This window comes from Lissotriton vulgaris, chromosome 2_2 (assembly GCF_964263255.1).
Source record: "Lissotriton vulgaris chromosome 2_2, aLisVul1.2, whole genome shotgun sequence".
Classification (NCBI taxonomy): domain Eukaryota; kingdom Metazoa; phylum Chordata; class Amphibia; order Caudata; family Salamandridae; genus Lissotriton; species Lissotriton vulgaris.
Window position 1 is genome coordinate 221,205,175 of NC_141688.1, and position 25,686 is coordinate 221,230,860.

The 25,686-nt window shown below is 49.8% G+C and overlaps 1 protein-coding gene across 2 annotated transcripts in view; it reads left to right on the forward strand.

The window, feature by feature from the left end:
- Window positions 1–25,307, forward strand: part of NAT10 (N-acetyltransferase 10) — a 204,502-nt gene extending 179,195 nt beyond the window's left edge. For both annotated transcript variants that reach the window (XM_086959584.1, XM_086959585.1), the window contains exons 26-29: window positions 4,289–4,387; window positions 12,738–12,811; window positions 23,612–23,695; window positions 24,943–25,307. In XM_086959584.1, coding sequence (XP_086815710.1) covers window positions 4,289–4,387; window positions 12,738–12,811; window positions 23,612–23,695; window positions 24,943–25,042 — 357 coding nt within the window. In that variant the 3' untranslated portion in view covers window positions 25,043–25,307. The remainder of the gene's footprint in view (window positions 1–4,288; window positions 4,388–12,737; window positions 12,812–23,611; window positions 23,696–24,942) is intronic.
- The last annotated feature ends 379 nt before the right edge of the window (window positions 25,308–25,686 follow it).

Consider the following 25,686-nt stretch of genomic DNA (forward strand, 5'->3'; position numbering starts at 1 on the left):
TGATCGAATAGATAGTGCTAACTGCTCATCCAAGGAACTCTTTAGGATCTATAAAGAGATCACTACACCTTCCCCCTCTTCAGAGCAGGCTGACACCTCAGCACAATCTTGTAACGCCATCGCGGAATTTTTTTACAAAAAAGTACGCAACATTTACACCAGTTTCCCTGATGATGCCAGAACGGGCTCCAACCTTCTTCCTCCGCAGGAAGAAGCGACTTGGGAGGCAAAGATCGAAGACTGCCTCACAGTATTCCAGGTTCCGACGGAGGACCTCCTGATAGCCACGGCTAAAGGAATCAAATCAGGCTCCCCTCACGATCCTGCCCCCGCCAAATTCCTGGCCAGTGCCATGAGTCTTCTGGCACCTTATGTTGGCCATATATTGTCTACCTCTTTTAACACTGGCAAGGTCCTTCACGGGTGGAAACAGGCAGTCGTACTACCTCTTAAGAAAAAACCCCACATCAGTGCGTCCCAGCTTAGCAACCTGCGCCCCATTTCGCTTTTACCCTTCTTCTCTAAACTGGCGGAAAAGCTGGTCAACCAACAACTCTCAGCACACATAGAGTCCAGAGGCCTCCTGCATACTAACCAATCGGGCTTCCGGGCCCGCCATTCCACAGAATCAGCTCTCCTTTTTTCGACTGAGGCACTGAGGAAGCACGTGGACGCCGGGCATGTGGCGGCACTAGTGCTCCTGGACCTCAGCGCAGCCTTCGACACTGTGGCACATCATACGTTGCTACAGTGTCTGAAGAAAGGAGGAGTGACAGGCATGGCCTGGCTATGGCTGGAATCTTTTCTTACCAACCGTAGCTTCTCGGTGCAGCAAGGAGGAGCTCGATCCAACACCTTTGACCTCGGTCAAGGAGTGCCGCAGGGATCAAGCCTCAGTCCTACACTTTTCAATTTATATGTCACCCCCGTGGCCACTACTGCGGAACGCTATGGGGTGGAAGTAGTGACATACGCAGACGACACCCAGCTGGTGGTCGCTCTAACCCAACCTGCTGAACAAGCCGCCGCGAACTTCTCAGCATGCCTCCAGGAGATGGCTGGATGGATGGCGAAGAACTGCCTCCGTCTTAACGGTGACAAGACGAAGGTGCTGATTGTAGGAAAACCCCCCTCAGTCTGGTCATCTGCCTGGTGGCCGCAGACCTTGGGGCCCCTCCCTACCCCTAGTGATCAGGTCAAGAATCTTGGAGTATGGGTGGACTCAAAGCTTGACTACGACTACCACACCAGACGGGTAGCTGGTACGTGCTTTTCGATTCTACGGAAACTCCGCAAAACCATCGACCTGCTCCCAGAATCCTCTAGGAAGACCCTGGTCCATGCTCTTGTCACGTCAAGATTGGACTACGGCAATGCCCTGTATCTAGGCGCCAACGCCACTAGTCGGCGGCGACTGCAGACAATCCAGAATGCTGCCGCTCGCCTGGTCCTCCGGCTGCCCAGAAGAGCCGCCTCAAAAAAATCCCTACAAACATTACATTGGCTTCCAATCAATGAAAGGATCGACTTCAAGGTCCTTTGTATTGGCCACAGGATCGTACATGGCAAGGGCCCGGCCTTCCTTCGGAACCTGCTATGCCCCTATACGCCTACCCGTCAACTCTGCTCATTAGGAGCAGGCCTTCTCGCTGTCCCCAGACACAAGAAAGCCAGAATGGGAGGCAGATCCTTTCGTACTTTGGCGGCACACAAATGGAACTCTCTCCCCCTGAGCTTAAGAGTGGAAACATCGGAGCTCATCTTCCGCAGGAAACTTAAAACATTCCTCTTTCCTAAAGATTAGCCCGTCTTGTTCTGACTGACGGAGCAACTGACTCTTCTGACAGCGCGGGGACACACGGACAGTGTAACCAGGCGCTATACAAATTCAGAAATAATAATAATAATATTTGCCATATTGATTGTCGCGCTCTTTTAGAATAGCAGTTTATTTTTAATAAGCCGCAGAAATCGATGAGAAGTCTTTCCAGAATGATAGTTGTGTTCCGTTGAAGTCATGGGATTCTCGGTTTCAAGGAAATCATTAAACCTGCTATCCTTTCATGCCAAGAACAAGCATGCTTTTACGTTTTAAACAAAGAGCGGAACATTAAAAGGCCTCGATAGACTCCGACATATGTATGGTTATGTGCACCAGGTAAAAGCCTTCTGGGAAATGCTCGTCTCCGTAAACTATTTCAAAACGTATTTTATTTTCCATTATTCAATGTGAATAAATCAATTACTCAGAGAAAAATGGTTATAAATTTGGCCCTATGTATCCACCAGGGACCCAATATTGACTGCACTCTGGCCTTATAATAGTAAAAGAAGCTACATGGAAGAATCCAAGAGAAGCTTTCCAGGTGTACAGCTCTCTGCCTTGGAATAACGTCTGTCCGACAGTTGGGAACTCTTTAGTATTATTAATTACTAAGGTGGTGAGACCTCTGTAGTTATGGTTATATCCCACTTTATTCTCAAAAAGCGTTTTTTTGATACATTTCACAAGACATTTCAAGACAAAATATGCTGTGCTTACCTCCCATTTCGAAATGTTAATTGCATATTGGACAGATGTTGAGCACTACGTTATACAGAAAAGAGGGGCCTCAAAAGGTAGCTTTCAATGTAAATTCCCAATAAGGAGCAATTAGTAACTGAGATCACAAAAATCTGTAAAATTACTCAAAACTTTATCCCAAAAAGTCACTATTGTTAAATCATAAACATTTCTGGGCAGATTTGTCAAGAGGTTAGTAAAATTATTACAGCAGCCCAAAAAGGGATTTCTCCATTTTTGCTCACATTGGGAATTTTGGCATTAGAAATCGAAAAAAACCCTGGAATGAGTTACACTACCTTGGGCGTGCCCACAGAACCGCGTTTCTATGTGTGCTTTTTCAATTTGATGAAAATAAGGTCATTTTTTCAGGACTGTTAACCCCTTCGAAGCTAATGACGAGCTGGGCTCGTCATGGCGCTTACCTGCCGTGCGCGGATGACAAGGCCAGCTCGTCATGAATAATGGTTATTTTGGTGCTTCAGCGCAGAACGGGAAAACGCCTAGCAGCCATGTGGTTAAATACAAAAAAATGCCAGTGGATGCCTTGGAATATGCACAAATGTATAGGGAAAATAAACACTCAGATTTGTTATTTTGTCATCAACGGACAAGAGGGATATCCACACGTTTCCCCACCCCTCTCTGTGTTGGTCCCTCCAAACATTGCTGGTCCAGTGACTGTATGAGAGAATGTATGTTCTGCTCTACCGGAGGGCTCAAGGGGATGATAACCCTCCACCCACTGGCTGAGGGTCACTACTGTGTACATGGTTATGTGGTTAATTTTCTGTATATCGTATGGGCACCTGCACTGTAAGACTTGTGGGGTTGTCATTTTCAGGATAGCAGACCTAAAGGGAATGTTTCAAGTTATAAAATACGAAAAAAACTTAAAAAATAAATTTACACACATTCACACACACACCACACACATCTCACACTCTCTCTAGCTCTACTGTAAAGTTGTGGAAATTAATCTGGCGCCATAGAGGGATGTATGTGGATGGGAGAGGACAAAACATTCTTCTACCCTAACATGCAAAATTGGTTGTAATTAGCCATCCTTTCCGCAGACATTTGGAAGACCATATACAGATTTTTTACTTGTGAAACAAACTTATGGTGAAGTGGTATTAATGTAGGTTTCTCTCATGCACTTACTCCAATCTATTCACAGGTGTTACTAGTATCTGCCACTATTCTGAATGTGTACTATATATATAGATATATATATATCTATATCTATCTATCTATCTATATATATATATATATATATATATGTATATATATATATATATATATACACATATATGTATATATATATATATATATATACACATATATGTATATATATATATATATATATATACACATATATGTATATATATATACACATATATGTATATATATATATATATATACACATATATGTATATATATATATACATATATGTATATATATATATATATATATACATATATGTGTATATATATATAATATAATATTCGAATACGATAAAGAAACCACAGCACTGTAGATCTACATTGTGACCAAGGTGCAGTGGCATCGGTCTAATTGAATCTTGCACAGTTTTTTGTTTATTCTAAGCCATCATCAGTCGATTATAAATTTGATATTCAGGATTGCCATCCCGTTGTTGCAATGCCTTTCTGGATATGTTTAACTGAATAACGAACTTGTGTTATCTCCTTTGTACATAGCTGTTTAACAGAATCCTAGAAAAATCGGTGGAAGAGCAGATGGTGGCAACCAAGGATATTGTCATGGAGCCAACCCTGCGAACCTTAAACGAGGATCTGGTGAGACGTGCTTTTAAAATAAATATATATATATATATATATATATATATATATATATATATATATATATTTTTTTTTTTTTTTTTACCCTATATGAATGTGAAAATGTTTTCATTTGTACATGAGATGTATTGAAGGTTACATTTTCCCAGTAAACGAGGATCTGGTGAGAAGTGCCTTTAAAATAAATAAATATATATATATATATTCACATTGCCAGAAGCTTTAGGATGCACTCTCCATTTGTTCAAATAAGGCTGCAGCGTTCTCCGCCAACCACAGGTAAAGTATGATGCCTGACGCGTTTCGAACAAAGTAGTTCTTCCTCATAGGCAGATTAGACTTTTTTAAATCAGGAGGCAAAGACCGCTGCTTGAGATATAAACCATCACTTTATTGGCCCCCAGGTGGAGTCTTGTAGAGCTTTTGCTTTGCATGTTGGGATCAGAAGTCCGTGCATATAAACCTTGAAGATCATCAGCTTCTAAAAAGTCAATCAAAATGTACATAATTACAATAATGCCATTAGTGGGCCATCCGTGCAAGGCCGATGACGCTGCAAATCATCTTGCGCCAACAAAATGGATCCAAAACAGCCCCAACATCAAGGGCCGTCGGCCGCGTTATCGGCGGTTGGTGCAATTCCCCGCGGTTTTGGCTACCGCGTAATACATAAGGGTTCACATTGCCAGAAGCTTTAGGATGCACTCTCCATTTGTTCAAATAAGGCTGCAGCGTTCTCCGCCAACCACAGGTAAAGTATGATGCCTGACGTGTTTCGAACAAAGTAGTTCTTCCGCATAGGCAGATTAGACTTTTTTAAATCAGGAGGCAAAGACCACTGCTTGACATATAACCCTTATGTATTACGCGGTAGCCAAAACCGCTGGGATTGCACCAACCGCCGATAACGCGGCCGACGGCCCTTGATGTTGGGGCTGTTTTGGATCCATTTTGTTGGCGCTAGATGATTTGCAGCGTCATCTGGCTTGCACGGATGGCCCACTAATGGCATTATTGTAATTATGTACATTTTGATTGACTTTTTAGAAGCTGATGATCTTCAAGGTTTATATGCACGGACTGCTGATCCCAACATGCAAAGCAAAAGCTCTACAAGGCTCCACCTGGGGGCCAATAAAGTGATGGGTTATATGTCAAGCAGCGGTCTTTGCCTCCTGATTTAAAAAAGTCTAATCTGCCTATGAGGAAGAACTACTTTGTTCGAAACGCGTCAGGCATCATACTTTACCTGTGGTTGGCGGAGAACGCTGCAGCCTTATTTGAACAAATGGAGAGTGCATCCTAAAGCTTCTGGCAATGTGAACCTATATATATATATATATATATATATAGATATAGATATAGATATAGATATAGATATAGATATAGATAGATATATGGGTTATATTCCGTGAACAATTTAACATCGTTGATGCGGTGCCGGACCAGCGCACTGCATTCTGGAGTTGGTAGTCCTGACGCACTGGGCGTCCTACCACGTGTGTCCTGCAGCCAATGACACTCTGAGCTGTGGGGGCGGAGTACTTATCCACCTGGCAGGCTGGGACCAGGTACACTAACCGTTAATTTGCCCAGACTCTGCCTGAACCACGTCGCGCTGAAGAAGGCTCAAACGGAGCCGAAATGCATTCGCATGGACTTGGTTCTTTTGTGAAATAAAAGGAAACCCCCATTTTGACTCCCCTGTGTGGCCTCACCTTCTTGCTGCCTGCAGAGGTAATCCGCTCATCAATTAGCGCGCACGCCAGAATCGCGCTGTAGGAGGCCCCTGCACTGAAAAGAGGTTCCTGGCTGCTGGTGTCTGCCTCAGTGGAAATTTTGTTGTGCCCGAGTTATCGGGATTCCAGGAGCCCACCACTAGGAAGCGGCAAGAAAGCACGGCAGTGCTGAAGTATTCACTTCACACTGGGCACCGGATCATTGATCCCGCCCCTGCCGCATGGGACTTCAGTTTCTGATGTGGTTGGTGCAGTTTTGGGGAGCAGAGGTGGTTCCTGCAAAGACATTTCAGAGGTGGACATTATTCCGTGAACAATTTAACATTGTTGATGCGGTGCCGGACCAGCGCACTGCATTCTGGAGTTGGTAGTCCTGACGCACTGGGCGTCCTACCACGTGTGTCCTGCAGCCAATGACACTCTGAGCTGTGGGGGCGGAGTACTTATCCACCTGGCAGGCTGGGACCAGGTACACTCACCGTTAATTTGCCCAGACTCTGCCTGAACCACGTCGCGCTGAAGAAGGCTCAAACGGAGCCGAAATGCATTCGCATGGACTTAGTTCTTTTGTGAAATAAAAGGAAACCCCCATTTTGACTCCCCTGTGTGGCCTCACCTTCTTGCTGCCTGCAGAGGTAATCCGTATATATATATATATATATATATATATATATATATATATATATATATATATATATATATATATATAATTTTTTTTTACCCTATATGAATGTGAAAATGTTTTCATTTGTACATGAGATGTATTCAAGGTTATATTTTCCCAGTAAACTGTACAGTTGGTTTGTGGGTTTTGCAGGTCAAATCTAGGGGTGTATGTGAAACCCGTGTGGTTTGCTGTAGCATGATTGGGCCAAATTACACGTAATTATGAGAAATGCAACCTGCAAATAAGAAATTACCCAGATAAAAAAAATACCAATGAAAATGTAATTTTTAGTTTATTTCTGGTTACTCTCATTTAAATCACTGCTGCTTGCGCTCGGATTTATGTTTTTGGACTAAATAATTACTTGTCAGCCCGATTAAGAGATTGACATGAAAAGACATGAGTATCCCTTTACCAGATCTAGACTCGTCCCAAGTGCACCACTCGATTGCTGTGAAATGCTTATTGTTTCGAAACCGCTCCTTCCAGCTGCAAGGTGAGCACAACATTGCCGAGAAGGAATACAGACCTGAAAATCATTGCCCATGACCTGTTCTATTTCTCAACCCATTTTGGACTTCTGTCCCAGCACCCATAGAAATCAGGCCAAATGGAAAAGTTGCAGCTCCTCCTAATTGTAGGAAGATTTTTAATTTAAATGTAGCCCACTGCTTGTTAGTCTTCCGTCTGGTATTTCCAAGGTGGAAAAATTGATGGCTGCCTACAGTCAGCAATGCATGTCCCTGTCCCTACGAATACAAAACTGCTCCCGAGTATAGAGCAGACATTAGAAATTGACAATCTTTTCACTTTAACTGTCTCATTTTAAGGATGAGGGCATAAGCCTTTAAACTAGAGAATAATTTCTGCCGCGAGAGAGCAGGTACCAAGGAGCTGGACATCCCTGGATGGAGAGAGGACATTGGGGGCAGAAAAACCTGCATTAGGCTCAGTAGACAAAGATCCCATGGAGGTTTCAAAAGAGAGAATTGCAAAGTAACTAGGAGAGTCTTGAAGCACAACTGGCTAGAGTCACAGATGCTCCTAGGGCTAATGTTTGGTTGGAGACACCTATTCCCGCCTGTATTTGTGTTGATTGTCATTGTCCCTAACTGACCCATACTTTCATGGTATCTGAATCTGTCATATCCGGACAGAGGCACGCTGGTGCTTTTACCTTTCAGCCCTGCAGTTGGCCTTGTATCCTTTTGGCTGATGCTATTTCTGCAGGTACAGAAGAGTTGGAATTATCTGTCTGACTGGAAATGTTGCAGAAGGGGAACTCGTCTCTTTCTGACAAGGACGGTCCCACTGTTTCTATCTGACTAGTAGTGTTGCAGTGTTTGAACTCTTACTCATCTGACTGGTAGGGTTCCAGAGTTTGAACTGGTAGTTGGGCTTTAAGCTTAAAGTCGAGTTGGATTTTGGCACTACTGAAGCTGATAAGTTCTTCCAGCTCTGCGAGTGCCCTCTCCCTTGAAAATCCTTGCCAATGACTAGCTGGCCCTTTTTGAGACATGGCTATCTAAAGCTGTGCATCCGCAGGGGATTTCACTCTGGGTGCCGACCCACTGTTGCTTCGGCCTCATTTAAAAAACGGAGAGACCTTTATCTGCCCTCAGTTGAACTGTGCCACAACTGGGCATAGACTAGCAGTTTCCTTGCAGCGCCCTGGAATGTAAATGTAAGTTTTGGCACTTTAACATTCACTAGTCATTTTTATTACTCCGTGGCGGTTTGAGGATGAATGAATTGTAAGCATTTCATGAAAACTCAGCCACAGGGTATCAAGCACACCGAGTTGTCCAGGTTCCCCAAAAGAGAGATCCCATTGAAACTTACTATATTGTACCTCTTTTGTCTTAGCACATCTGTAGTGTATAACGAGTTGTAAAAGCTAAAAAATGTTGAGTTGTTTCACTGGTCCATAATACACTAGAACCACTTGGTTTCCCATTTACATACCTACTGTGTCATTTTGTGTCTGAGTTTCTAAACCATGTAGACTCCTTGAAAAGGCCTTTATTTATTTATTTTTATTTATTTTATTTTTAGAGTTTTCTATAGCGCGAACTTGAACCGATTAGGTTATCAGAGCGCTTTACATAGCACAAGTTTCGTTACATGTTAACACAGCAGTTTACAGAGAATCAGTTACGTTGCACATTTCAATAACTTGAACCGAATAGGTTATCAAAGCGCTTTAAATAAGACAGTATTCGATGTCCAGTGCCCTCCTCCGCCGTGTAGCGGGGGACCACTTCAAGCCCTCCGAAGTCGTCGAGCTGTCGGGACTAGCCTCCTGGAATGTCCAGTGCCCTCCTCCACCGTGTGTGGGGGACCTCTTCCAGCCCTTCGAAATCGTCGACCTGTCGGGACTAGGCTCCTGGAATTTCAGCTGTCCCTTTACAACTACTTTGTTTGAAGTCATGACGGAGTTACTAGAGAACATAATACAACTAGAGATATAGTATTGCCATATAAGAAGGTAGACATTCTATCCAGAAAATGGTGTAAACACATGAGTGTAAACCCCGGCTATCCACCCGAGAGAGAGACTAGGCAAAGATGGCCGCCCCATATGAGGAGAAGAGACAGTAGTCCTCTTTTTATTATTGTGGCTTTGTGAGCAGGGAGGGCAGTTTCGTTTTCAAGCTAGCCCAGTTCCTGAGTTGCTGTGAGGGAGTCTTATCTTGCAGGGGCCTCGTGGGCATCTGAAGGCACAGGCGGTGATTTATTGCCTTTCTTTTTAGCACCCCGCCATTTAGAACAAAGGGTTGTGTCAAAGTACAAGCGAAGGTCAAGAGAAGTATCTTTTTTGTGTAGCAGCCCGTCCGTTAGTGCTCAGTTCCAGATGTATGACCTTTTTTTTGTGTAGCAGCCCATCAGTTAGTTAGGGGGGGGGGGGCCTCGTCCACTGCCGCCCCCGAATCTCCGCGGTTTCCTGGTGCATCAAACAGCGTCCCCCGAGCCCCTCCACTGCCCTCAATGCTGTGGGAATCCTCTGATGTGGGGCGGGGGGCAATCGTGAACTGTAGGCACCGGAGACCTGCTCCCAGGGTCCCGGTACCAGCCGGTGGGGGGAGGACGCAGGGGGTCACCCGAGCAGAGGAGGAATCACCGCTCTTGCCTGCAGGGTGCTCTGAGACCTTGTGCCGCAGCCCCTTCCGTCACACCCGACGGCGCTGTGTGTTTCCCTCTCGTCTCGCTGCTCGACTAGGGACTCCACTCCGATGTTTCCCAGGGCAGCGACTCCACCCTCCCTCCCTCTCACCTCCAGCCTCCGAGGGTCCGATGTAGCGAGGGACAGGTTCAGCCGAGTGAGCTTCTCCGACAAGCAAGGTTCACCGCGGACCTGCGGCAGGCGCTCCACACACGGTTCGGGTGCACAGCGCCCGTCCGACTCGTCCCCGGTCTCCGCTCCTCCTCCCCGCTGCTCTACAGCCCGAGCTGGCAACGGGCGGCCGCCATGTTGGGTCCTCGGCGGGGATCAGGAGTACTCAGCAATCGCCGCTCCACCGGCACAAGCAGCGATCTGGGTAGCCCTGCAGGTGCCCCACACCCTCCGCCACAATTATGGAGCGTGTACGTCGCGGGGGCCTCCCAAGGACGCTGGGCTCCAGGCCGGAGCAGCGCGCTGGCCGGGAGCCGAGACGGTCCACGTCCTTCCCGTCTCGGCTCCCGGCCCGGCCTCCCTGCTCAACTTAGCTGTGTCTGAAAAATGGTATACTGATCCAGCGGGACACCAGCCTGCAGACAATTATTACAAAAATACACACATTCGGACCCATAAACCACACTCCCAATATCCGGTCTGATAGGGCTTTACTATATGTCCGATCTGCCTATATATTCGAGCCTATTTTATTACTAGGCCCTTTCTTACACGTGGATCTATTTTAGTTGATTAGTATTGATGATTAACAAAGAAAGTTTAGATTTTAAAGGTTTATCTTCAATTTTAAAGTGAAACCGATCACAAATTTCAATGTTAACTCCATCTTTCTGTAGAAGTAAGATTTGTTTACCTAAATTTGACTATAAATTTTAGTGACGATAACTCAGGAAAAAGAAGATGGAGAAAAATCCACATTGATAAAATACACAGATTATATTTACCTAGAATGGTGCAAGATCAGACCCCTCTGGCCAAGAGTTTGGGCCCTCTGAATGGTTTCAGGTGACCGGTTCAGGACAGGATTAGGACAGGGCAGATCACCTCTTCTGGATTTAACGCAAGCGTCAAACCCCTCTCTGATGCAAATTTTCTTGTTGATTCTTCCGCAAATATTCTTCCTAGTTCTATTGCCTCCTCGGTTCTTCCACAAAGCTACTTCCTAATTTCATCTGTTAAAAATTCTATGTCTCCTTTCAAGTATTTCGATCAGCATTCGGACAACATCTCTAGCTCTCAGCGTTCTGGCAGTGATCAGGCTGCCTCTTCTAACTAACTACCCCAATTATACCCTTTGATGGCATGTTCCACCCCCAAATGTTTCAACCTGTGTAAACTTCTAATTTTGATTGGACATGCCAAGGGGATGATCTTCACATCATGCTAAGTTTAATACTTTTTTCTTAAGAGCATTGTCTTATGTTCTCGCCCTTTCATTTGTTGTTCCCTAGCTTTATTTCCCACCTGTTTTTATAATGTCTTTATAACATTGTATAACATTCATACATTTGTCCAGTGAGTATTCAGGATGGCCGGCTTTTTCTCACGACCTGAAAAAGGGGTGTCCTTGATTGGGTTCCTAGACTTGAGATCATGACTCCGGAGTTGTTTTCTAATGCACCTGTACACATGCGTCACTCGATTATTAGTCTCGACTCTGTTTTAGGCCCAATTACGAACGATCAGAGAAATAAAAAAAAACAAGATGTGAGATTCAATTAAAATGGTTTCACTGTATACCGCTTATCTCTACTCTAATCCCATTTAATTAAAACATTCTTTATGCATTAGCACTTAGTGCAAAGCACAGTTGAATTTTGAGCAGAGCAGATGCTTAGCATGTGAGTTCTGTAGCTTTGATGTTTGGCGTTACTGAACAGAAGCAAAGCTTTCCCTCCAAGCGTTATGACTTCATGCAGCTGGTGCATGCGTAGCGCATTACCCGCGTTTTAGCGGCCATTTTAGCTGCACTCGGGTTACTAGTTAGTAGACACATAGGCAAGCTTCACCCTCTTCTAATATGTATAAGAATATCGTGTAAAATGAGTGCTACAACAATTATTAGCAATTTAGTATGGTTTTATATGAGAGGATTTATCCAGTAAGTTGCATATGTATAAACCCTTGCTCCATCAGTACCTGCAATAAACTCTGTTACCCACTTGAAATGTATGCGTGTTGCTGGCCCTATGACTCCCATGGAAAATTACATTCTCATGCAGAATGCTACTCAGTGACCACTGTTTGCTATAAGGCCCCTACAAAATAACTCACTGGGTGATCCACTTGTCCTTACGGACAGATGCAACCCATTAGTACACAATGTCCAATCTTGCCCTTTCGTCACCATCATACATCCCCCTATACTAACTTCTCTGCACCTCAAGACTGTTTCACCGCAGCAGTCAAGCCTACCTCAGTGTCCAAGGCTTTTACCTTATTTTCCAGAGCTCTTGTATTGATATAAACATGTCTTATGTGCGGTAAGTTGACTGCATTTCCCTATTAGTACAGAAATTGTTAGTCTTTCCTGAAGCCAAAACAAAAGCCTGGTAAAAAAAAACAATGTGCAATATGCTGGACTCAACACAAGTAGAGTGCAAAGTCTGCGAACCTTCCACAGTATTAGCTGAAAAATCATGGTTACAGAGGAGTAAAGTTGTGCTTTTCCTTAGTCCTGTCCATACATCTCCTCTTCATACCATCCCCTGTCAAGGATCCTTTCCTTGTTGTCCTGATTTCTTTATTGTTCTCTCCCTTATCCAGGAAGAAGCTGCCAGGGAATTCCAGGATAAACACAACCAGGAAACTGCAAAACTGAAGGGCATGGACCTTACTCAGTAAGATCCCATTTGAGTTCTTGACCCTTTCTGGATTGTTAATTGTGAATTTTGATGTTAACATGGTGCCCATTGAGGGTTACTCCCTTTGTTGAAAAACTTGTGGAAAAGTGTGGAATACGACCTACTTGTTTTGGGATATTTCTGATCATGCTCTTTTTTTTTTTTTGTTCAAATCTGTTTTTATTGTGAACACAGCGATAAGCCTACAACCCCGTGTCGGGGCCGGCCGCGCAGAGAAAAACCAGTAGGTGTAGCTAGCCAGGGGAGGTGGAACCATTAACACAGCGCCCTGCCTACAACCCCCTGAGGGGGCCGGCCGCATGGCTTAGGGGAGAATATAGCAGGAGGCGGCCATATGCTGGCAATGTGTTGTTGTGCGGGGGAGGCGCGTATGTGAGGGAGAGCAATGGTGTCACATTTTCAAATGCCCAACAGGGACCAAATTGCCCCGAAGGGGGGCGGAAGCCAGAGTGGCAAGCAGGAAAGAAGAAAAAGTCGGAAGAGGAGTGAGCAGTGGCGGGGCTGAGAGGGGTCAGAGGGGTGTGTCTGCAGTCGCCGATAGGAGATATGAAACGCAAACCAGTACTGGGGGAGTGCCTAAGAGCCTAGTCTGCTCGGGTCAGCAGGGATGAGGGCGTCCTCGAACAATTGCAGAGCGCGGAGCCTGGGGGGCATGTGGCGGGCATAGGTGATGGAGCACAAGTGACGCACGAGAGGTTCCCACACTGCTTTGAAGCGTACCCCCCTCGATTGTATCCGCGCCGTGAGCAGCTCCATAGTCAGGACCTGCCAGAGGCGCACGAACCAGGATGCTATCGGCGGTGCCTCGGCCCGCTTCCAGTACAGAGCAATGAGTTGCTTGGCATCGCCTAACATGTGAAGGGTGAGGATCCAGTCGCTGCGCGTGAGGGCCCTAAGTGTGGGGGGCCGAATGCCCAGCAGGAGTGTGCAAACCTCTTCAGGGAGGGGCAAACCCAACATCTTTTTAATGTGACTAAGGACCTCCTTCCAAAAGACAGCCAGGGCAGGGCACGACCACCAGATGTGTACGAAGTCACCAGTCGCAGTGCCACACCTCCAGCACAGTGGCGAGGAAGTGGGGAACATTTTGCTGAGTCTTAGGGGGGTGTAGTACCATTGCGTTAGCATCTTGTACGCGTTTTCCCTCTGCGGGATGCTGCGGTAGATTTTGGGAATGTCGTTCCAGAGCCGAGTCCATTGAGATGACGTGATATCAGCGCCAGTCGCCAATTGCCACTGTCTCTGGTAGGGATGCGCGGGCGGAGTGGTGGGGTGCTGGAGGATGTTGTAGATCTGGGAGATGAGCCGTTTCAGTCCCCCGAGGGAACGTGCCAACTTCTCAAATGGAGTATGTGCCCTGGTAGCAGCCTGATACATGTCGTCTCCCGAGACCCAGTGGCGCAGCTGCACATACTGTAAGCTGGCAGTTAAAGGGAGGCTAAATTCTTCCCTGCAGTCCAGCCACGATTTAGGCGACCCACCAAGAAAGAGATCTCCTGCAACCCTGCAGTCTCCTTGTATCCAGCTCTCGAAAGCTCGGGTCTGGGCAGCAGGGGGAAAGTGCGGGTTACCTGCAATGGGGGTGTGTGGAGAGGGGAACGTGGTTAGGCCTTTGGACACTGCCACTCTGTCCCATATTTCAAGAACCGTCCTCGTGGGGACCGCCATGTATGCGCTTCTGGAGCGTGCCACACGCGGTAACCAAGGCAGGTCCCATATGGTGCGCCCCGTGACCACTCGGTCCATGTGGAACCAGTGCTTGTCGCTTTCGCGTGCACCCCATTCTATCACGAACCGGAGATGCGCCGCCCAATAGTAGTGGAGAAGATTCGGGCAGGCGAGGCCGCCCCTGTCCCTCGGTTCCATGAGGACTTTCTGCGAGAACCGGGGCCGTTTGCCCCCCCATATGAAGGACGTGAGGTCGCGTTGGAGGTTCCTGATGCAGTGAATCGGGATCGGGGTGGGGAGGCACTGGAAAACATACAGAATGCGGGGGAGGACCGACATCTTGACCGCGTTGAGCCGCCCCAGCCAGGAAATCATCAGGGGTTTCCATTTCCGCAGGTCCGCCAAGACTTCCTTACGGCAAGAGGCCCAGTTCCTCGAGGACCACGAGTCAAGGTGGGGTGTGAGGTCCAGGCCCAGGTATTTAATGTGGTCATCCGCCCAACGGTAGGGCGCGACTCCCTTCAGGGAGGAGACCTCCTCCTCGGGGATGGTGAGGTTAAGCGCCCAAGATTTGGTGTGGTTAATTTTAAGGCCGGACGCCTGCTCGAACAGTGAGAGGACTTCATGCACCGCTGGGAGGGAGACCCGGGGGTTCGTGAGAGTAAGAATCAGGTCGTCCGCAAACAACGCTACTTAGTTAGTGCGCCCCCCGTGGGGGATGCCATGGATGTCAGGAGCGCGCCTAATCAGCTCCGCCAGCGGCTCAACCGCTAGAGCGAACAGGAGCGGCGAGAGCGGGCATCCCTGCCTCGTGCCCCTGTGAATCGAGAGCGGCGGTGTCAGTTGGCCGTTGACCCGAATTCTAGCCTGTGGCCCAAGGTAAGGGGCCATGCACCTGGAGATCATGTTAGGGCCAAGACCTAGTTTCTCGAGGACCGCCCGTAGGAAGGCCCAGTCAACCCGGTCGAAGGCCTTTTCAGCGTCCAGCGAGAGGAGGCAGGCCGGGATTTTCCAATGGTGCACCTTCCCCACTAAGTGCGCCAACCTGCGAACATTGTCGGCTCCCTGGCGGTCTCGTATAAATCCCACCTGGTCCGGGTTCACCAATCCCGGCATGTGCGGGTCCAGTCGTTTGGCCAGGATCTTAGTGTAGATCTTGAGATCGGTGTTAAGGAGGGCGATGGGGCGGTAAGAGGCACATAGGTCGGGATCCTTCCCAGGTTTGGGGATCAGGGCAATTTCCGCCAGGCCCATATCGGGGGACGGGCCAGTGGTGTCAGAAAAGGAGCTGTAGAGCCGCAGCAGGTGCGGGCGGAGCTGGGTCAGAAATAGGCGATAGAAGGTCAACGGCAGGCCGTCCGGCCCCGGGGTTTTCCCCACGGGGAGGTCTTTGACAGCTTCCGTTATTTCCTCCTCCTGCAGGGGCCCCTCTAGCGTGGCTGCACACGCCGGGGACAGCGGGGACCCCTCGAAGTCCGCGAGAACGGCCTCCCGTGCCTCCGCAGAGGTGGGCTCCTCAGCATACAGAGAGGAGTAGTAATCGGCAAACGCAGCCTGTTTGGCCCTCTCAGAGGTGGCGCAGGTGCCATCCTGCCGCTTGACATTAGCGATGTGGGCCCTAGCAGCACGTGCCCGCAGCCTGCCGGCCAGTAGGCGACCAACCTTGTCCCCTCCCTCGTAGTACCGTTGCTTGAGCGCTAGCAGGGAGTGCTCAGCCTTGTTGGTGCGCAGGGTGCGGAGTTGCCCCCTGAGATTGGCGAGTGTTCTCTTTGTCGCCCGTGTGGGGGCGTCCCGGTCTCGGGCCTCCGCCAGCTTGATCTCGCTGGCCAGGTCAGTTTCCATCTTGAACGCCTCCTTCCTCCGCGCCACCGCCAGGGAGGTGATGTGGCCCCGAATGGTGGCCTTGAAGGCATCCCAGACCGTGTGAAAGGGCAGGTCAGGGGTGTCGTTAACGGTGAAATACGAGTCTATTGCGTCACGGATGCTGGCGACGTCATCCGGGTCTCGAAGGACCCTCGGTGGGAGCACCCATCTGCGTTCACGAGTGGCACGAGCCAGGGGGTCCTGGAGCAAAAGCTCCACGTGGGCGTGGTCCGACAGGGAGATGTCGGATATAGCGGCAGCTAAGGAGTCTCGGGCCAATTCAAGGGAGGTGAAGAGATAGTCGATTCGGGAGTATGTCCGATGGGAATGTGAGTAGAAGGAATAGTCTCGGGTCCCCAGGTTGTGGTAGCGCCACACGTCCACTAGTCCCAGGTCTGTAAGCTGCGTTCTGAGGGTAGAGGACATTGCTCCTGCGCCGTTGAAGGGGGCACCCGCACGATCTAGCTCGGGGTCCCAAACAAGATTGAAGTCTCCGCCCAGGATTACATTAGCGTCGCCCGATGGGAGTTGATCCCGCAAAAGTGTCTGGAGGTACTTGTCCTGCGACTGGTTGGGCGCATACACACATCCTAGAGTGAACTGTGCACAGCCTATCTGTACCGTGGCTCGGAGGAAACGCCCGTCAGGGCTTTTAAAGGGTTTCACGGGTCCCCGCCTAATGCCAGCCCTGCAGAGGATTGCCACCCCCGCTGTCTTGGTGTCAGAGGATGCCCAGAACTGGGTGGGGTATCTAGGGTGCGCCATGCGTTTGATGTCCCCCCTGAGAAGGTGCGTCTCCTGGAGGAGAATAATGTCAGGGGAGTGGTGTATGAGGTAGCGCCATATCTGCATCCGCTTGTTGGGAGAGTTGAGCCCTTTGACGTTGAGGGAAAGGACCTTCAAGGGTGTAGGGATGTTCGCTGTCATAGCACTAAGGGGGATTGGAGTCGCGCAAGACCCAGCCTAGCAGACCCCCCCGCAGACAGGACAGCGGCAGCGTCATCACGTTCCCAGCGCGCCAACCCCCGCAGGACCCACCATGCCACCCCTCCGCAAGCGCGGGGTGGGAGCAGTAAGAGAGGGATGTGTAAGGGAAAAGTAGGAAGAGAAGAGAGAGAGAAAAGAGAAAAGGCGCATAGGGGAAACAGAACCAAAACAGGCCAACAGGGCCAGTGTACAGTGTCCCAGGTATCAGACATCCTCTACCCGAGGGTTTGGACGAACTCAGGAATGTCACTTCCTACGAGACAAAGGGAGGGAGCGGAGATCTGGTCAAATGCAATGAAATCAAGTCGTCTCGGAGCCCATCCACCCCGCTGCCTCGAGGTAGTCCGGGGGTGTGTCAGGCCGTGGGGTCCATTCGGCCTGGTCAGGCGCCCATGGGGCGCTGGGGCTCGGTGATGCGGTACATGGCCTGGAGGAGGCAAAGGGTGTCGTCCATGCCTTCTGGCCCCCGCGGGGTGGGGGAAAGCCACGGATGTGGCCCGCCAGTGAGAGGGGGGAGCCCCTCCCCCAAGAACAGTAGGGTTAGGTCACCATGGCGCATGAGGACAAATCCAAGTGCCCAGTGGGCGAGCGTGCGCTCAGGGTAGCTTGAGTCACAACAGCAATGATCAGCGGCCTTCCGGAGTCGAGGGGCGATCCCCACCCTCATAGCCAGAAGCGAGAAGTTGGGAGGCCTGTTCCTCGCGGTCGCCCTCAAGGGAGCGGATGTGTGCGATGATGTCCTGCTTGGTCTGTGAGGCAGAGAGTGCGTCCACCGGAGGGGACCGTCGACGGTTGCGCACAGTGGACCATTCTGAGCGCGGGGGGGCCTTCTCCGAGCGGGGAGGGCGAGTCGGGCTGTGGTCCGGGGACTCCGGCATGCCTAGCAGTTGTGCCGCTTCTCGATAGGACCTGAGTGCCCTGCGCTTGCCCTCCCACCTGAAGATGAGAGCGAATGGATGGCCCCACTGATAAGAGATGTTGAGGGTCCGGAGCCTCTCTGTGATCGGGCGGAAGACCTTTCGTCTATGGAGTGTGGTGGGGGCTAAGTCCTGGAAGATCTGGATCTTGTGGCCTTCGTACCGCAGGTCCGGGTTGTCTCTAGCTGCCTTCAATATGGCCTCCTTCTCAGTGAAGTAGTGGAGTCTAGTGACGATGTCGGGCAGGAGGCCCGCTTTTCCTCCCGCTCCAAAGACTCGGTGTGCGCGGTCGAGGCGCGGCGGGGGGGCGTCCTCCTCGCCCCACACCGCCTGCAGGAGCAGGGCCACATAGGCCATGGTATTAGTCCCCTCTTCTCCAAGTGGCACACCCGTATGCGGAGGTTGTTGCGGCGTCCCCTGTGTGGGGGGTCCGGCTTGTTCCCCTTGCCGCGGGTCATGGTCCACTCAAGGTGTCACAGGGCAGTGGGGGGCAGGGCCAGTTACCGCGCACAGTCCCCGGTCCGAGGTGGGGGATACTCCGAGGGAGGCCGCGCTGGCGCCTCTGAGGTCCAGCTGCCGGGTCCCACGTTCAGGGGCTCAAGCCCACGATGCAGGAGATGGCGGTGTGCGTCGTAGCCCTCACAGGTCCGAAGCCGGATCAGCCCGCTGACATAACGCGGGACGCACTCAAGCAGGAGAAGTCCAGCATGTGGAGGGGCCGCTGGAGCGGGGGTAGATGGCGCAGCCGGGGAGGCAAGGCAGCGTGTAGGCAGGGGAGGCGTCAGGTAGGCGACGGCAGCAGGTGGTCCAATGGCAGAATGGGCCTGAGGCCTACCGACGGAGGGCCTCCGATGACTCGTGGTGTGGTGCAGTCTCCCGGTCCCGCCTGGGTCAGGGCCTACCCCCAGCGCGGCGCCCAGCCGGCCCCACCGCAGCAGCCGAGGAGTGTCCAGGAGAGTCCCCCTCGGGCGTCCCAGCGTCCCAGCAGCAAGAGGCCCAGTGCCAGGGGGTAGCAGATGGCAGAGGCCCCCGGGGTCTCTGTGTGTGCACGGCAGGGTCACCCAGTCTGTAGCCCACCAGGCTTGGCAGGGCTGGGCTGTGGCGGAGAGGCGGCCAGGGGACGTGTCCTGTAGAGCTGGGGCCCACCAAAGCTCAGGCCTTGTCAACGCGCAGCGTCTGGTCTGCTCCCCAGTCCGCTGCCTATGTATCCAGGGCAGCAGTGAGCACTCAGGCAGGGATCGTCTATATGCGGGGGCTGGTCCTCCACCGAGGGGGGAAGATGGCGGGCAGACCAACGGTCGAGCCCCGCAAGCGCCGGGCCCCTCCGGGAAATGGCAGGGGGGGAGGGGGGGCGCGCTGCAGCTCACCGGGTGGGTCCAGCGACGGGCGTTGGAGCCGTGACCAAGGCTCGTGGGCAGGGGGCCGCCGGCGACCCCTCGGGTCTGGGCCTGCCATTCCCACCTAAGCCGGGGACTCGCGTAGACGTGGCGTCCAGGCCGCCGCTGTGTGCCCAGCTGGAGGCAGCCCGGCTCCGGCAGCTTCGGCGCGACTCCGCTGGCAACAGGCTGGTTCCGCTGGTGATGTGGAGCCGCGGGTGGGAACAGGGGTGCTCCGGTGCCTCACCCGGGTCGCAGTGCCGGTCCTCTCCTCGGGAGCCAGTCCAGACGTCTCAGCAGTGGACCCACTGCAAGATGGCGGCCAGCGGCCGATCGCGGGGATCCCGGAGGTTAGCGCTGCAACCGCGGGGTTTCTCACAACCGCGGCTCGCCGCCAGGAAGGATCTCCGGCAGGGTCGGCGGTGCACAGGGGGTCCCCAGGAGCGGATGCCCCCCGAGACTACGCTAAATCAGGCTAATTAGAGCAGCGGGGCGACGGAGCTCGGTCGAGGCACGTCTGCTCACATCGCTGTCTCAGCCACGCCCCTGCCATCATGCTCTTTTTCTGCAGCAGGTGTAGGACTGCTCCTTCTACTACTGACTTTTTAAATTTATTTTGTCACTTAGTGTTTATCTAATTTGTAGAAACACTGATGTGCTGTAAAAACAAGCAACCTGTTCTAACTTTAATAGAATATTATGAAAATAAATAGATGGTAGATGTGATTTGCACCTAAACTGTTGAACTGAACACAGTTTGTTACAAAAGATTCAAAGGACACCAAAGACACTAGAAACACCCTAGCCACAGATAGAGGAAAGTATGGAACACAACATATAAGAGACACAACTAAGGATCGCCTAAGACTGGTAAATGCCAGTAGGCCTTGCAAGTATCTGCATTTCTGCCTCGAATAGTGAAAAGAAAAGAGCAAGAATCTGGTGGAGCAAAGTGTGGTAGCCCAGTCCGGCATATTCCCTGAATATTTGTTAGAGAAGAGAACAGATACAACAGAGCTACGATGCTCTTTTACGAACATTATCTCAAGAAACAAAAGTGTAAAGTTAATCTGTGCCACAGGTGACAAAATAGGGTGCTGGTTGCTGCCATCACACTCCAGCATGTATGAATGTGCAATCTACTGGTGCCAACTCTTAACTCACAAAAAAGGCGGCCGGCCTTCTTCCAGCTCAGTATCTGATTAACTACCGCATTACACTTTTTTACTGAAAGGAAGATCTTTCTGGTACATCTCAATGTGCCTGCGCAAGTATGACACAGAAAATAGTTGTATATTGTGCCTTCTGATATTTGAAACTCCTCAAGAAAAGAGTGTCCTACACAAACCACACTAAATCTCGTTGAGAGGCAATCATTATCCCACAGTGAGGAATAGTTGTTTTGGATAAATGAGATCTAGTAGTAACCGGTTAAGCTGCCTGTTTGCGGGCGAGTTCTTTGGATGGAGAGTGGTAGGGATGCTCTTTGCTCATCAGGTCTTTGGAATTGTTCACAAGACTTCAAGGTGTAGGTTGAGGTTAACTGATACACTGCTAACCAGTACCGAGCATTGGCAGAGTCTATAGGTCTGGCTGTAATGGGAGAACTCGTGCAGTGTTTTCAGATTAGAGTGAAGCAAGTGGGAGGGAGCTAGCAAGAGTGGAAAGAGGGAGATAACAAGAGCGGAGAGAGGAAACTAGCAAGAGCGGAGAGAGGGAGCTAGCAAGAGCGGAGAGAGGGAGCTAGCAAGAGCGGAGAGAGGGAGCTAGCAAGAGCGGAGAGAGGGAGCTAGCAAGAGCGGAGAGAGGGAGCTAGCAAGAGCGGAGAGAGGGAGCTAGCAAGAGCGGAGAGAGGGAGCTAGCAAGAGCGGAGAGAGGGAGCTAGCAAGAGCGGAGAGAGGGAGCTAGCAAGAGCGGAGAGAGGGAGCTAGCAAGAGCGGAGAGAGGGAGCTAGCAAGAGCAGAGAGAGGAAGCTAGCAAGAGCAGAGAGAGGGAGCTAGCAAGAGCGGAGAGAGGGAGCTAGCAAGAGCGGAGAGAGGGAGATGGCAAGAGCGGAGAGAGGGAGATGGCAAGAGCGGAGAGAGGGAGATGGCAAGAGCGGAGAGAGGGCGATGGTAAGAGCGGAGAGAGGGAGATGGCAAGAGCGGAGAGAGGGAGATGGTGAGAGAGGGAGATGGTAAGAGCGGAGAGAGGGAGATGGTAAGAGCGGAGAGAGGGAGATGGTAAGAGCGTAGAGAGGGAGATGGTAAGAGCGGAGAGAGGGAGATAGTAAGAGCGTAGAGAGGGTGATAGTAAGAGCGTAGAGAGGGTGATAGTAAGAGCGTAGAGAGGGAGATAGTAAGAGCAGAGAGAGGGAGATAGTAAGAGCAGAGAGAGGGAGATAGCAAGAGCGGAGAGAGGGAGATAGCAAGAGCGGAGAGAGGGAGATAGCAAGAGCGGAGAGAGGGAGATAGCAAGAGCGGAGAGAGGGAGATAGCAAGAGCGGAGAGAGGGAGATGGTAAGAGCGTAGAGAGGGAGATAGTAAGAGCGTAGAGAGGGTGATAGTAAGAGCGTAGAGAGGGTGATAGTAAGAGCGTAGAGAGGGAGATAGTAAGAGCAGAGAGAGGGAGATAGCAAGAGCGGAGAGAGGGAGATAGCAAGAGCGGAGAGAGGGAGATAGCAAGAGCGGAGAGAGGGAGATAGCAAGAGCGGAGAGAGGGAGATAGCAAGAGCGGAGAGAGGGAGATAGCAAGAGCGGAGAGAGGGAGATGGTAAGAGCGGAGAGAGGGAGATGGTAAGAGCGGAGAGAGGGAGATGGTAAGAGCGGAGAGAGGGAGATAGTAAGAGCGGAGAGAGGGAGATAGTAAGAGCAGAGAGAGGGAGATAGCAAGAGCGGAGAGAGGGAGATAGCAAGAGCGGAGAGAGGGAGATAGCAAAGGCGGAGAGTGGGAGATGGCAAGAGCATAGAGAGGGAGATAGTAAGAGCGTAGAGAGGGAGATAGTAAGAGCGTAGAGAGGGTGATAGTAAGAGCGTAGAGAGGGAGATAGTAAGAGCGTAGAGAGGGAGATAGTAAGAGCGGAGAGAGGGAGATAGCAAGAGCGGAGAGAGGGAGATAGCAAGAGCGGAGAGAGGGAGATAGCAAGAGCGGAGAGTGGGAGATGGCAAGAGCGTAGAGAGGGAGATAGTAAGAGCGTAGAGAGGGAGATAGTAAGAGCGTAGAGAGGGAGATAGTAAGAGCGTAGAGAGGGAGATAGTAAGAGCGTAGAGAGGGTGATAGTAAGAGCGTAGAGAGGGTGATAGTAAGAGCAGAGAGAGGGAGATAGTAAGAGCGGAGAGAGGGAGATAGCAAGAGCGGAGAGAGGGAGATAGCAAGAGCGGAGAGAGGGAGATAGCAAGAGCGGAGAGAGGGAGATAGTAAGAGCGTAGAGAGGGAGATGGTAAGAGCGTAGAGAGGGAGATGGTAAGAGCGGAGAGAGGGAGATGGTAAGAGCGGAGAGAGGGAGATAGTAAGAGCAGAGAGAGGGAGATAGCAAGAGCGGAGAGAGGGAGATAGCAAGAGCGGAGAGAGGGAGATAGTAAGAGCGGAGAGAACAGTGTAGACATCCTCACACACACACATCATAGGTACAGTGCATGTAGTAGCGGTGTGCTAGCCCCCAAACCCCTGAACGCCTCCACCCCCTGCACGTAGAAGGTAGGCACTTGTCAAACATACATCATGGGCTGTAGAGTTTTACCTTCCCTTCCATGCAACCACGTTGGTTTTGGCAGCGCTAGCTGCATGCTTCCCTCACCCAGCACCGCCACCAGCAGTGCCAGCTTTGCTTATTCAGCTGTGGCGCTGGCATTAGCCGTTTCGTCTGTGAGGAATGTTGCTGTTTCACTCACACTTGTTGCGATTGCTCGAGTGCCGCAAGTTGCGCTCTAGGAATGATGAGGCAAACTCCCTGCTCTTCCACTCAGTGCTTATCTTTCTTTTTTTAGGTATATGATCCGAGGCGAGGATGAGGAGTGGAATGATGTGCTGAAGAAAGCTGGTCAGAATACATCTATTATCAGCGTAAAAAGGTAAAGAAATAACAACCATTGGCAAATCCAATAAGCCTTGCTTTTGTGACTTAATGACTTGGTCAACATTTTTTAGCCATGCTACGCAGCATCCGTTATGAAAGTGAAGGGACCTCAAAGCAGCAGAAGATAGGGGGGTGCTTGCAGGGACTTGACAGCAACATAGGGCTTGGGGTAAAGCAACACAGTGGGCATGGGTGGAGGAAGCAGTGAGCAGAAGTACATGGGTGAGTGCAAGATGGAGGAGAGCAGGGAGAAGCATTCGGGCAACAGAGAGCAACAGGGTGAGACATGTATACAAGGAAGACGGCTCAAAAACAGACACACTCTAATGGAGTGCTGCACACTATAGGAAAAATGTAGTGCTTGAAAAGCAAGCAATGATGCTAGCTGATCAGAGATTGTAAAGAGGCAATGCTCCATGGGAGGCATAAACGCATGATTGACAGGCTGAGACACAAATGAGCAGCAGGTAAATACTAGTGATAAGGAAAGCAACCAATGGTAAACAATGGGCGGCCTTCAGTCCCTCTGTTTTTGGTGAGTCACAATATGCCTTGCTACAGACAGCCATGAGCGCAGTCTAGTAGGCGCGACGAAAAAGAACAAAACTGAAAAAACGATTTGGGCTCTCAAACTTGAATGTAGTACTGTAGCAAAGTTTTCAGAGCCTCTGTGCCTTTTTCAGATATCTACTAATAGTTTGCAGATTCAGATCCAAGTAGGGCCCACTCAGACGTTCATCCTTCAGAGGTCTATAAAGTAACTGTACTTGAAACAAGTTCACTGCCTACTAGCAAAGCTTAAAGAAATGACTCTTGTGTTTTATTTAAATCGTTTATATCATACATATCCATATCCATGGGTATATCCCCAACAGGTTCCTCCATTTAGTACCAAATTCCTCTGCTAAATAGACTACTGTTTTACACAAATAAATGCCACCAAAAAATAGTCTCAGCGAAGGTGTTGTCCAATGTTTTAGTATGTCTATGGTTGCCATGGTCTTTGTCTTGAATCGGGGGACATTACCAGGGAGCGTTTCTAGTTGCATGCGTGTGGTCTTTGTTGCCCTTAATCCATGGCTCATAATGTATGGGAATAATGCTGTTGATAACAAGAAAAGTAATTGGACTATATCTTTTTTTACGCGTGGTATGTACGTTTTGCCTGAAAAAGCAGTTTGTGGAAGGTTGTCACTGGTTTATCATACTCCTCTTTAATGGCACACCTCTTCCTCTTTTCAGCGACAAAAAGAGAAAATTTGAAAAATTTGAAAAAGACGGATCCAAGCAACAGAAGAAGTTCAAAAAGAATAAAGATAAGAAACAGAAACATGGAAAGTGATTGATGAAGTCAACGGACTTGATTAACAAACTAGGACTTTGTGTATAAGGACTTTTTTTACGCTGTCAGAGGGATATTTTTCTGCCTTGTACAGATAAAGGAAAATAATACAGCTGATTTTATTTTACAGAAGTTAAGATGGGATGAGTTGTATCGAATAACTATGTCGGAGAAACCTAGAACTTGATGTGCCTGATTTAACATCACACAGGACTGGACTTTCTACTAGCTTCGACCTCCAAGTATAAAATATTTTATGTCACAATCTGGATTTCGGTTAATTATTTTGCGATATTTAATCTACGCGTAGGGATCCTTGTTTTCTATTAACACTGTACAAGTGTATGGAAAACATGATTAACTTAGGAAATCGTTTTTCCCCCTTAGTTCACCACACCTGCCCCATTTCAGCGGGTACAAAACAGGCTGTTATCGAGGCTGTACAAATGATCGCAATGTTTCGTAAGCTGTAGTACGTCAAGCCTGTTGAAAGGTACTTCCCACTCATGGTAACTCAACCAGTAAGTGGTTCTACTAGTGGGGATACCAGACATTGATACTTATGCTTGCATGACAGCACTGGCCTGTCGCTATGCTTGAGGGAGTTTCTATTCACAGTCTTCGTTGTTGGTTGGCTGGGACTG